The following is a 12,599-nucleotide window of genomic DNA, read 5'->3' on the forward strand; positions in this document are numbered from 1 at the left end:
AAGATACTTGGTTCCCATATAAATCACCTCATTCAGATTGAAGAGCTCCCTTCCAGTTGGTTGTTAGGAATGATGTGTTCTCTTAAAAAAAATATCGTAGTAGTATGAAGATTTATTTTGGTTTTAGTTTCTTTATTAGAAAGGTCTTCTATAATACACAAGGGGGAAACATTTCATGTGCTATGCATATTAACCAGGATGGATGTGTGAGAATTTCTTTCTTATATTCTATGTTACTCGAACTCGATACCCATATCGGACACAAGTACGAGTCCAAATGTCCGACTCGGTTATTTTGTTGAAAAAAAAAATCATGATTTTAGTCTAAAATGAAGTGTCCAGTGTCCGTACCCATGTCCGAGTGTCGAAGATCCGACACGGGTACTTGAGGTAAAATGAAAAGTCCAAGTAACATAGCTCATATTTGAACCTCTGAGCTTTCAATCGCTTAGTACAAAGATTTATTTTGTTTTAATTTTCTTTTATTTGATCAAGTCTTTTACTCTATAAACAAGGGGACGACATTTCATTTATTATGCAGAGTATTCAGGCTTGAGTCGATGGATGCATGAGAATTTCTCTCTCATATTGAGATTTCGATCGCATATGCATGTTATTGCATCTAATATTCAACCCCCAACAACAATTTAAAGTTCAAATGGAACACTAGAATTGTACCTTTATCTTTATCCTTTGCTTCAAGCTCCTTGATCAAGCATCGTGCAATATAAAGAAGATAATGTGAATCTGATCGGGCATACTCCACCATCTCTTCGGTGAGAGGGCGTTGTCTCCAATCTTCACGCTAGACAAAGTGGCAATAACACGTTAATAGTTACTCTATATTAAGGCTCCGTATTATTCGACTTATTTTATCTATAGTTCTGAACTTATCTTATTTTATCTGAATTATTGAAATTAGAAACTTATTTTGCCCGAAAGTAACTTATTTGTGCGTGAAATTCTAAACTTATCTTAACTTATTTTGTATGAAAAAGTCAAAATAAGTCGAATTGAACAGAGCCTAATATCTCCTTCTACAAACCTCCCATTCTTAAGATCTGGAATGTGGCAAAGAAAGAAAAATGATAAAGAACTTTCAAACAGCTTCTAAAACCTAACAAGTAACAAGTTTGTGTGCAATATTTATGGAGTAGAATGAAATCTAGAGTTCTTTAGTGTTATTATTGTGTCTTTTGTTTATATATAATATTAGAAACAAAGATTCTAAATATTATAAACCGATATGCTGCTTAATAGAAGTGTCGTTAAACAAAAACATGATCTGCTTTGACAGCTACGTCCTCCGTGTTTTAATATAATTGCACCATTTGCACTTTTACGCTATTTACATACTTTCTTTTATCAATTTTTTATGATTTATAAATAAGAAATTATAATTGTTAGATTCTTCTCGATATATATTTTCAAATTATCAACTTTTTATAATTTTTACTCATGTATCATTAGAGATATCAATGAGCTAAAATTTGGCATCAGTAGCGTGATTGAAACATCAGATGGTGCAATTATAAAAAATTTTAAAAATCAAAATTTGAGAAAGCATTTGATATGAAAGATTAGCCACGGAACTACAGCGATTCTATAAATATGTTTTAAGCTTTTTATCTTAATTTGTTATGCCTTATCAAAAATACATATCAACAATTCATTCTCTGTATTATTCACTGCAATATACCAATCATAGCCGCATTTGTGTACTTATAAAGCTCAAATTGCAATTGCCGAAGTTCTCACACATCCTTCTACAAGGAAAATGCTAGGACGTCCTCCTTTTTCCAACAATAAGAAATTTGATAATCAAGCATGGCTCAAACTACTTCACCGAACAAATTATCACCTTTAAATAACTTTGTCTACCAAACAAAAATGAGAACTCAATATACTGTTTGAAAAATGAAAATGCACTTTGCTCCTATTCATAGATGCAAATACCTAGCTTGGAATAACTGAGCAATCACCAATGTGCGTAACCCTCTTTTGTGAAACAGAAAGGCAGAATAAGTTGAAGCAAAACTTGATGGAGACGAGCACAACCCATAAAGAGGTGCTTTACTTCAACCTACCTATGCCATCAGCCTTCGAATTCGTAATTCCAACTTCCTGAACATAATGTGAATCCCTTATTCCCCCCCCCCCCCCCCCCCCTCAACTCTTGCAAATTTAAGAGGCAACGAAATGAAAATTCAAATATTTAACAAAAGAGTGTAAGCTTGAACAATGGAATGATTGGACTCTACCTGTAATAATTTGTTTGTGGTAACACCGCAATAGTTCTGAAGTAAGTACGCCAGGGATTTATGTGGTTTTGATAGAACTTCACATGCCTGTAACACAGTAATGGAGAAGCATCACCGCGAGCATCTCAAAAGAAGATTATCAACAAGAAAATCATGCATTGTAAACGTCAAGAAACCCAATTTCTGCTATCAATAGACTTTGTAAATTGCAACAGCGGTTGGACTTGTTAAATTTCCAATGAACCCTTTCAACCAATAGACCTGTAAATGACATTGTGCTAAGGAAGAGGACAACAACCTTTGCAGTATCGAACAAGTTAACCACATATATGTGGAAGTCTCTCTGCAACCAAAGTACATCACTGTCTGCACCATGAAATACCTGCATAAGTGAGGAAAATTAATCAATGGAACCTTCATATTTCAATGAACACAGCTACCTAGTTGGAGGGGACTGGCTAATAATTCCATATCGCGGACATAACATTCAGCAATTAGTTGGACACACTCGATTCCTAACACATAAAGAACAAAAGAAAGATATAATAGGGCTTCTTGTGTGGACGCATTTGTATAATCCAAAACTTCAGCTGTTCAAAACATTTAGCTACAATTCTGAACAACAAACTTGCAGTATGCTGCATGTGACAGTTGATAGCTGGTCAGATGCAGCTTACCCTATCTTTTACCAGCCAAATATAGCAGGTTAAATAAATCGATTACCAACAGTAAACAGTACATCCAATGGTCAATGCAGCTCTCTCTTTATAAGTACTTATGTCATGTGGAACTGCCACGGAAGCCATTTTATCCACTTCTGTTTCTTTGAACTATGAAATAGGTTCTTTTTTAGGTTACAAAGTTCCTGAAGCAGCAGAATTATAGTCTCTCGATCTCTAGTCTAGAGCACAAGTACATTGTAAAGGCTTTGAGTGACATAGGGGATGGAAAGTGCTATCACGACAGGCTATTATGACTCTGTAGTGTGCATCATAATTAAGAAAGGAATGACGACAGGATGTTATGACTCTGTAGTGTGCAGCATAATTAAGAGGGGGTTCTGATCAATACTTTTTCTAAGGAACAAAATCATTTTCATGGCTCTTATAGAGTTATAGGCGCATGTCAATGGATTCTCAGGGCAATGGTTTCCCTTGTCTGATGTATAATTTAGATCTTTAAAAAAAACCTAGTCCTCTAGGCTTTTAGGTTGTACACCCTCTGTTATATAAACCTAAGGCACTCGCCATGTCGAGGTTGAGTATTGAACTTTGACTTTCTTCAATATACATCAAACTATATAACAAGCAAGTCAAGAGATATTATATTAATTTAAATGTGTACACTTAATCAATATTATCGATACATACTGAAAAAATTAATTGTCAAAATTCAACGTTTAACTTGGATGCCTTGCATGAAGCAGTTGAACCTCTTGCGAATAAGTGTAATTTGACATACCTTGATGCTCCTTTACTAGTGCAATCCCATTATTGAGCGGGGTTTTAAAAGCTTTGGTTGGTGAAGAAGACCTAATTTTATCTGGGGACCTGTAACCCTTATCCTATGTTACTTGGACTCTTCATTTTACCTCAAGTACCCGTGTCGGATCCACGACACTCGGACATGGGTATGGACACTAGACACTTCATTTTGGACTAAAATCAAGAATTTCTTTTCACAAAATAACCGAGTGAGACATTGGGACACGTACCCGAGTCCGAGTAACATAGCCCTTATCTAACATTCTAACCTCATTTGTCCATTACCACTCCTTGATGAATATTCATGGGACACATCTTTGAAGACCCTACATTTGAATGTTCTTTGGCCCATTTTGCTTGGATCATGGTTCGATTATTTTCTTCCAACTGATTCTTTAATTCTTTGTTTCTTTTGGTGGCATCACAGCCATTGGGATGTGAGGCCGGTAGGGTGGACATATTGTTGCAAGCTCCGTTCATGTGCATGATCTTTGCATATCCACTAGCTGGGACACAGTTTTTTTCGGAATGTACGCATGGGCTTCTCAAAATACTTCTACAGTCCTATATGACTGAAGTTTGGCAGAAAGCTGAAAAAAGTTCAGAAAGTTCCAGAATTGCTTTCACAATTTTCGAGCTTAGTAAGGATACAATCAGGTGAGCAAGGCGAAAGTTCTTAGAAGTGAATAGATATGTTCAGCTTGTGTGTGCATGTTTTATTAATTAAGGACATAGTTTGACAGATTTAGATAATTTATATGATAAACCTTTCTTATATTAGTTTTACTCCATATTTGATTTCTATACACAATAAAACTGTTAATGAGAAGAAGAAAAAAAAAGTGGAAAAGTTTTCCCCATGCAATCCTTTGTTTTGAAAAGTGACTTCAAACACTGAAAGTCTGAAACACAAAACCCCTTAGCTTGTGAGTGAAGAAAAATAAAGTTTCCTTATTTCAGATGAGTGAAATCCAAAATGAATTTGTCAATTTGATTAAATGAGTGGAGCCTAATAAATACAATCAAACGATTCAAACCCAACCTTAAGTCTGAGTGGGTGAAGCTTAAGTCTTTACCCATTCGAGATACCAGCACTATGGAATAAGGGTAATGAAAGATTCAGAGAAACCTGATTCTAGGAGAGAGAGAAAATGATGTAATATAATACTAGTAGCATAAATTTAGTTTGCGTGCAACTCTCATAGGATTTAATACATAAATCCATTTGTAACAAGAAGGAACTAGCAGAATGTCATAGAAAATCGGGCACCCGCATGTTTGTGGGTATGCCACGATTTCCACCTATACAAGTACTTACAGCTCATATGTACAACTCTAATTGGTAAAGCTATCCTTAATAAGGAAACCAATTGTAGGTGCCAGGGAAAGGAAAACCCTCTTGTTTCCCTAAGGGTGTGGAAATTTCGGAATGGACCGGAGTATGGACCCAAAACCAGATTGGTTACATCAAACCATTTAAATGCCAATTTGATCTTCATTCATAAAAATCTGCACCGTGCTCCGGTATGGGGTTCGCAGGCTCACAACAACTACTGTCGTACTTTATTCTCCCTTCTCTCAGTATACCGTATAGTGTTAAAAATGCAATTCAAACTTAGTACTCCCTCTGTTCCTTTAAGTTCTTCCTCTTTGAGGTTTGGGGTGAAAATTAAGAAAATGAAATCTTGTAATGATTGGGTGTAAGAGTAATGATTGAGTGTAAGAGAAAGTAATAAAGAAATGAAGGAGAGAGAAGATATTTTTTATAAAGTAATAAAAAATCATAAAAGTGGGGTTGGGTGGGTGAATGGGGAAATGTGAATGAATTAAATAAGAGATGGTGGGGAAATTGATGGTAGAATATGAAAAGATTCTTAGGTATTGTGTGTAATTAAGTTGAAATATAAGGGTATTTTGGACAAAAAAACATGTCTAAAAATAGAAACAGGAAGAACTTTTAGGAACGCCAAAAAATGAAACAGGAAGAACTTTCAGGAACGGAGGGAGAAGTTAGTAATGGCTGAACAAGAAATGGCAATTCTAGCACACCCTAAATTATCAATTTTATCACATTTGCCTCCACGAAAAGGGAGGTTATACCTTATCCCTTTCGGTATTCCCTTTATCCCTAAAAGACTACCCCATTTTTTATGTTAGTTTAGCCCTGAAATATTGCTCTATTTCTTTTTTACTAACATGCTCCCCAGTCTCTCTCTCTCTCTCTACTTTATTTCCTACACCACATACAAAAGGAAAAGACCACCTACCCACTCAATACGACTCTTAAAAAAGGTAACTTCGGGATAATGGGGCAATCCTTTACATACGGATGGAGTATATGCCTGTAGATTTCATACGGATGGGGCAATCATTGACATATCATATGTAGATTTCATTATCCTTTGTTCATTGGATCTTCTCCACCAAATGTGTTCCAATTTTCTCTTCATATCCGTTATACCACAATTTTTCTTTACCCTCCTCTATGTCGCAAGTTTTAACTATAAGAGAAGTGCAATGAAAATGATTCGAAAGGAAGCGAAAAATCTAACACGCTCCACAAAATTTTGGTAACTACATATTGTGTGCCATAATTTGAAAAGAAAAAGAGTAATACTTATTTCTTGGGATATTTTATTAATTGGTAAAATCTTAGAATAAAAAGTTTATTAGGATTTGGAAACTAATTTTAAAATATACTATGATGCTAGATTGTCTTACTCTTAAAGTAATGTCCAGGCTATAGATCTCCCCCCCACCCACTCACCCAATACGATTCAATTGATGACATACTCCATCACACAATCTATCGACCAAACCTAAACTATGCTGGAATTTCTATTACTTTCTACTGAATCATAGTTTTTTGGTAACTCCAATTTGAAAAAAGAGACGCATCTCAATTTATTCTCCTCAAAGGTGAAGTACTCTTTGAATTAGAAAATATAACATGGAATCATGTAATTATTAAGAGAGGAAATAGGTCAAAAAAAGAGTTGGGAAAAGAGAAAAAGATGGAGAGTTTTAGAGACTTTTGAACTCCATAAACAAAATAACATTACTAAAAGAAAAACACAAATTCTAAATGTCATATAAGAGGATTGAAAAAACTGCTAACACAATTACAATGGGTCAATAGACATGTATTACTATTGAGTATAAAATAAATAATTTATAATGTTAGTGTATACTTCCACAGAAGTGATAAATTCATTGCATTGGGCATAGACTCATAGTTAAGTTTATTCTTGTATCCTTCTGTTCCAATTAACTTATCCCTGAACCAAGCCCAAGACCTTCCACATACAAATTGTAGAGTGTGCAAGGACTGGGGGTCTGGGAGTATAAGGAATCTTTAGAACAGACTTTCCTGATAATTGCCGGGAATTGGCTTTGATGGCAATCAGATTTTTCAGGGTGGACCAAAATTTAACTATTCAGGCCTCCCCCTTCCAGGGCTGCTAAGACATCAGCATTAGGTGAAATATTTGAATAACACCCGGAGGCACTCAAGCAACTTTTGCACATAGGTAGTCGGGTTTACTGAAAAGTGCCATATACAAATAGATATTTACCTTGACAACATTTGGATCAGAAAAAACAGACTGCAACATATGAAAAGCGTCATGTAAGGCAATGGTGTCGATAAGATAATCTTCCTTCTGAGTAGAAATCTGTTTCACATACATGTTTGTAAGGAATGGGATTAACACATTTTATAAACTTACAATATCAAAAGCCTCAAAGTATATACGCAATAAAGCTCCATGTGGTTTAGCAGAAAACATTTTAAGTGAAAATTGTTTTCCATGTAAAACATTTCCCAAGGGAAAAATACAATTCCAAATTAGTTTCCTTTTGTTTGGTTCCTTACTAGAAAATGAGAATAGATGGGTGGGGATTGATGGGAAGAGAGAAGAGAGAAGAGGGAGGTAAGGAGGAATAATGGAAAAGTGGTCTCCCTTCCTTTCAAATGGAAAATGTTTTCCGCCATTGACAGAGTTATGGAAAATTGTTTTACATCACGTGCCAAAACAAACAACGTAAAATGATTGTAAGGGGAAAATTATTTTCCTTAAAAACGATTAACACCAAACCAAACACTCCTTAAGTATAACATATTACCTGTACCAAAGCAGTGAACCCTAGAAATGATCGTAGGCCATGTTGCTCTGTGTCAACTGCAAAAACCTTTTCTTCACTCAATATATCAACAAGTTCTCGTAATTGCGACTCTGACTCCACCCAGACATGTGAGTTGCTCATTCCCGCCACTGATATCTCGTCGAAAAGGCTATAATCAACTCGAGGATTCTTCAACATTGCCATAATATCTCTTTCATATGGGTGCGAATTTGATGACTGTGCTGCAAGATGATTGTCCCAAAACTAACTTCAGCCCAATTTGTCATGGATCCTCAAAAGGAGGAAAACGAAAAATTCCATCTTAGTTTGTTTCCATTGTACAGTTAAATCGGTTTGACGTTTCAAAATCAATTTATCAAATGCATAAGCAGACATATATTTTATAAAGGGCAAGCATTTGCATAACAAGAAAGAAACAAAGATATTAAAAGATAACTCGGCTGGATTTTGGTGAAACAAAAAACTTCAAACTATGAATAATACCAGCTCAAAGGGGAAAAACTGCCAATATTCAAAAGCCAAAGGGCAATATCTCAGTCTCTCCCCTATTATTGTTTGTCACACCATTTAAGATTTGAACCAAAATCTAAGAAATGCAGGCATTCCATCCAAAACATCAGGCATTTACACTCCAATCTTCGACAACTCGTGCTCGATCTCCATAGCTTGTGGCAACATATGCACCGCGGGTTAAATCAATCTGAACTTTACACTATAACTACCTGCTACTTTGATCAACTAATATCGTTACATTATTCAAATAGAATTTTAATCAATTACTCATCAGACTATGGGGGGGTGTTTAGTTAGGAGAGGTTTGAGGGGGAAAAGGCTTTTTGAGGTGAATTAGAGGTTTGACATTTTGAAAAAGCTAATTGGAAGTATTTGGAAGAGATTTTGGGTAAAAAATCTCAACATGGGAGCTTTTTGCAATTAGAGATTTAGAGGTTTGAGAAAGGGAATGTAAAATGACTACTTTATCATAATATTGCCTAAAATTACAACCCTTACCAAACTTGGCACCCTACATTATTTCCCTCCTAAAAACATTACTCACGTCTTCTTCATTTCACCTTATTTACTTTACTCGTTTCTTGTGGTAATAAATTTTATATTACGGAGTAGTATTTTTAAGCACTTGAAAGCAATTGCAATCATGCTTGTAAATTAGTAATATTTCTCTCTTTGCAAATCAAGAATTTATAAATCATGAATATTTATAAAAAAAATATTTTATTTTTCAATGTTTATTCAAAAAATAAAGAGAAATTAATTAACACAATAAACTATTTATCTAACAGTAATGAGAAATAAAGTATCCAACAACAAAGTATGTCGATGTCATTAATGGTCATTTTACATATTAAAGTGCTAACAGTAATTACCAAACATTCTTATACAAGCAGCTAGTCAAACTAGCTAATACAAACAAATCAGTTAATCTTAACAACAGTTAGTCAAACTAGCTAACAACTCCTATCCAAACAGGGCCTATGTCTAGAGATTAAGTTAAATTCTAATATTGATTATAATTAAGGAAAATTTGTGAGAAAAACTTTGCATGTCAAAGTTTTGTGAAAAAACACCTTCTAAACTTTTTTGTGAGAAAACGCCTTATATGTAAATTGTTTTAATAAATACACCTTAAGGTCAAATTTCAGTCGAAAGACAAGTTTTCGGGCATTGAATCTCAATTTCTTCCTCCAACTATGTGCGTAAATTACACTATTAACGATTACCAAAGAAATCGACGCACTTAGTTAGAGCGGGAAATGGTGGAGTGAACGCACAAATTTTGTCTTTTGGGGACCTCAAGGTGTGTTTACCGAAAACTATTCCTCCCTCCATTTCAGAATACTTGTAACAGTTTCACCGGCAAACTTGTCAATGCACTAGTTTGACCGTAAATATATGCAAATATATATTAATAAAAACTATAAAATATTTATATTTGAAAAATATACATTAAAACTAAGTTAACAACATACTTCGTATTACACAATAACATGGATTTGTATATATTAGTAAAAAAATATGGTCAAAGCGAATGTATGAATAGTGCAAAAGTCAAAACGGATGGAATAACATATAATGTGTTATCTCAAACAAAAAAATTTTAAAGGTGTTTTTTCCCAAAATGTAATCATTTATTGAGTGTTAGTCATTTTTCCGTATCGAGTGTTTTTTTTTGTTAAGTCTCTTCTGAATTCTTTCTTTATTTATCCAATATTTATTTCCATTAAACCCCTGTAAATATCCAAATGGCCCACTTTGTAGTTATGTTGCATTCTCCAAAATTTCAAAAGAGACTAGCATTCAACAACTAGAGTAAGCGATTAAGACAGTTGAGGCCATTTGTAGAGTTTTTTTTATGGCAAGGTACATACTTTAGTTCTAGACCTGGGTATGTTGCTTGGGAGAAAGTATGTGCAACAAAGAAGGAAGGAGGGTTAGGCATCAGGAATGTGCAGGCTTGGAATGCTGCAGCCCTGGGGAAATATGTTTGGGCAATAGCCAGAAAACAAGATATCATGTGGGTTAGATGGGTTAATGCTATCTATGTAAAAGGAGAGAGCTGGTGGGGGTATCAGCCTAAGGCTGATAATGTATGGTATTGGAGAAAAATATGTGATGTTAAGGAGAAACTGAAAATGTACTATGATGAGAGGTGTTTCTCTCAAATGCCTAAGTACTCTATTCAGCAAGTGTATCAGAAGCTGATTGTGCACACTCAGAAAGTTCCTTGGTGCAGTGGTGTCTGGAATAGGCCTTCTATTCCAAAGAATAGGGTCATTTGTTGGCTTATGGTGCAGGGAAGGTTGCAGACTAGAACCAGACTGAGTAAAATGGGTATCTGTGATACCACAGTCTGTCTGATTTGTGAAAGACATGAGAAATCTCATCCACACCTGTTCTTTGAGTGTTTGTACTGCAGTAAATGTCTCGTGAAAGTGAAGATTTGGCTTGGTATTCCTGACCACATTGTGCATTACATGGGCTTAATCAGGTGGATTCACTGGAAGAGTAAAGGAGGTAAATTTCAGAAAAATGTGATGTATGCTGCTGTTAATGCAACAGTGTATGCAATTTGGAGAGCCAGAAATGAAGCTCTTTGGAATCAGCAATTTCCTAGAGTGCAACACACACAGATTAGTGATAGTGTACAAAGTTGGTGGCAGGGAAGATAACTTCTATAGCTGCTTTGTTTCTTTTTATGGCTATTGTCTTAGTCTTGCCTCTTTTGGTTGGGTCCTTCTCCTAGAAGGTTCTTAACTTTGAGGCAATTGCTCTAGGTTGTAAATGGTGTGTTTTTTTGCTAATGGAAAGCTTACTCTGATATATCAAAAAAAAATAAGTAAGCGATTAAACAAAGATTTTAGGTATACGAATTTTCTAATTTTGAACTTTTTTTCATCCATTAATTCATACTCATTAATCATTATTATCATTATCATTTCCTCCAAATCAGCATAAAACAATGAAAAAGCATGAGCAAAATAAAAAAAAATGTCAACAATAGTGGAGTAATTCATACCATTACTGCAATCAGAAACTTTGAAATGCTTGAATTGAGAATAAGAATTATCGGCCAAAACTCGTTTGAAATTAGATTGTGGCTTGAATTCAAAAGACAAATAACACGACAATCTGTTTCGCCGCCGTCTCCGGCGATCAACGGTGGTAAAATAGAGAGAGATTGCGGAGACGCATACGATGACGATAGCAATGCTAATTTTCAGGTGCTTCTGCCCCATTGTCTCTGGTTTACGCTTTGCTTGCTTATTGAGTTCACACGTTCACTTCTTTGAAGAGGGATGTTGGAGTCTCTGTAGCGGCGGGAAGGAAATGAATATCAGCCCAAAGTCTTGAGAAAGAGGATTTCCTTCAATATTGTTTAAAGAACGTCAAACTCTCAAAATGGGCCACTCTTTTTTTATTTAACGAAGCGGCACTAAGTAGGGGTCGAACCTAGGACCTTCTACTTAGGCATTAGACGCTTTATCCATTGAGCTACAGACGATTATGTTGATAAGTTAAATTTGGTAATGTTTATAATTAATATTAAGAAATGGTAAAAAAGAAATAAGCGCACTAGGTAGGGATCGAACCCAAGACCTACTGCTTAAAACATAATCTTTCCACCACTGAGCTACAGACACAATTGATGTAACAAGAGGTTACTTCTAAATTATATTTCTATTTAAACTGTAATTCATGTTAAAAAATATTTACAAAGCAAACCGCCATCTGAGATAGCGGTTTTGTTTTAAAGCAAACCGTTATCTCAGATAGCGGTTTATAACATTGAATCGCCATCTGAGATGGCGGTTTGCTTTAAAACGAAACCGCTATCTCATATGGCGGTTCAATGCTGAACCGAAAAAAAAAATTACTTCTCTTTCTCCCTTGCTTACGTGGACGGTATGGTGGGAAATAACTTAAAAATGAATTATTGGATCCTTTTTAACCAAAAAAAAATTGAATATTGTGTCGCAGGGACGCCAATGAGCCGATACGTTTGTGAACACCTCGTGAGTAAGATCGGTCAATATTTGGTCAAAGCTTGTTCATTAATAAATAACGAGCTTGAAGAAAAAATTTAAGCTCGTTTAATAAATGATACTAGCTCGAACAACCTACTGTTCGGCTCGTTTAGGCTCGCGAACAACTCGTTTATGTTCGTTTCCAAACCCGTTCGTGTTCGTTT

General features: G+C 35.2%; 1 protein-coding gene across 2 annotated transcripts in view; it reads right to left on the reverse strand.

The window, feature by feature from the left end:
• Positions 1-11,742, reverse strand: part of LOC110777027 (protein RRP6-like 3) — a 34,949-nt gene extending 23,207 nt beyond the window's left edge. Inside the window, exons 1-6 of one of the 2 annotated variants that reach the window (XM_021981618.2) lie at positions 11,427-11,742; positions 7,871-8,112; positions 7,321-7,419; positions 2,560-2,643; positions 2,262-2,348; positions 679-805 (exon numbers count right to left, since the gene is read on the reverse strand). In XM_021981618.2, coding sequence (XP_021837310.2) covers positions 679-805; positions 2,262-2,348; positions 2,560-2,643; positions 7,321-7,419; positions 7,871-8,112; positions 11,427-11,646 — 859 coding nt within the window. In that variant the 5' untranslated portion in view covers positions 11,647-11,742. Of the gene's footprint in view, positions 1-678; positions 806-2,261; positions 2,349-2,559; positions 2,644-7,320; positions 7,420-7,870; positions 8,163-11,426 lie in introns of both variants that reach the window. The other variant, XM_021981620.2, reaches the window with a different exon arrangement.
• Positions 11,743-12,599: the final 857 nt, after the last annotated feature.

The sequence above is a fragment of the Spinacia oleracea genome, chromosome 2 (assembly GCF_020520425.1).
Source record: "Spinacia oleracea cultivar Varoflay chromosome 2, BTI_SOV_V1, whole genome shotgun sequence".
Classification (NCBI taxonomy): Eukaryota; Viridiplantae; Streptophyta; class Magnoliopsida; order Caryophyllales; family Amaranthaceae; genus Spinacia; species Spinacia oleracea.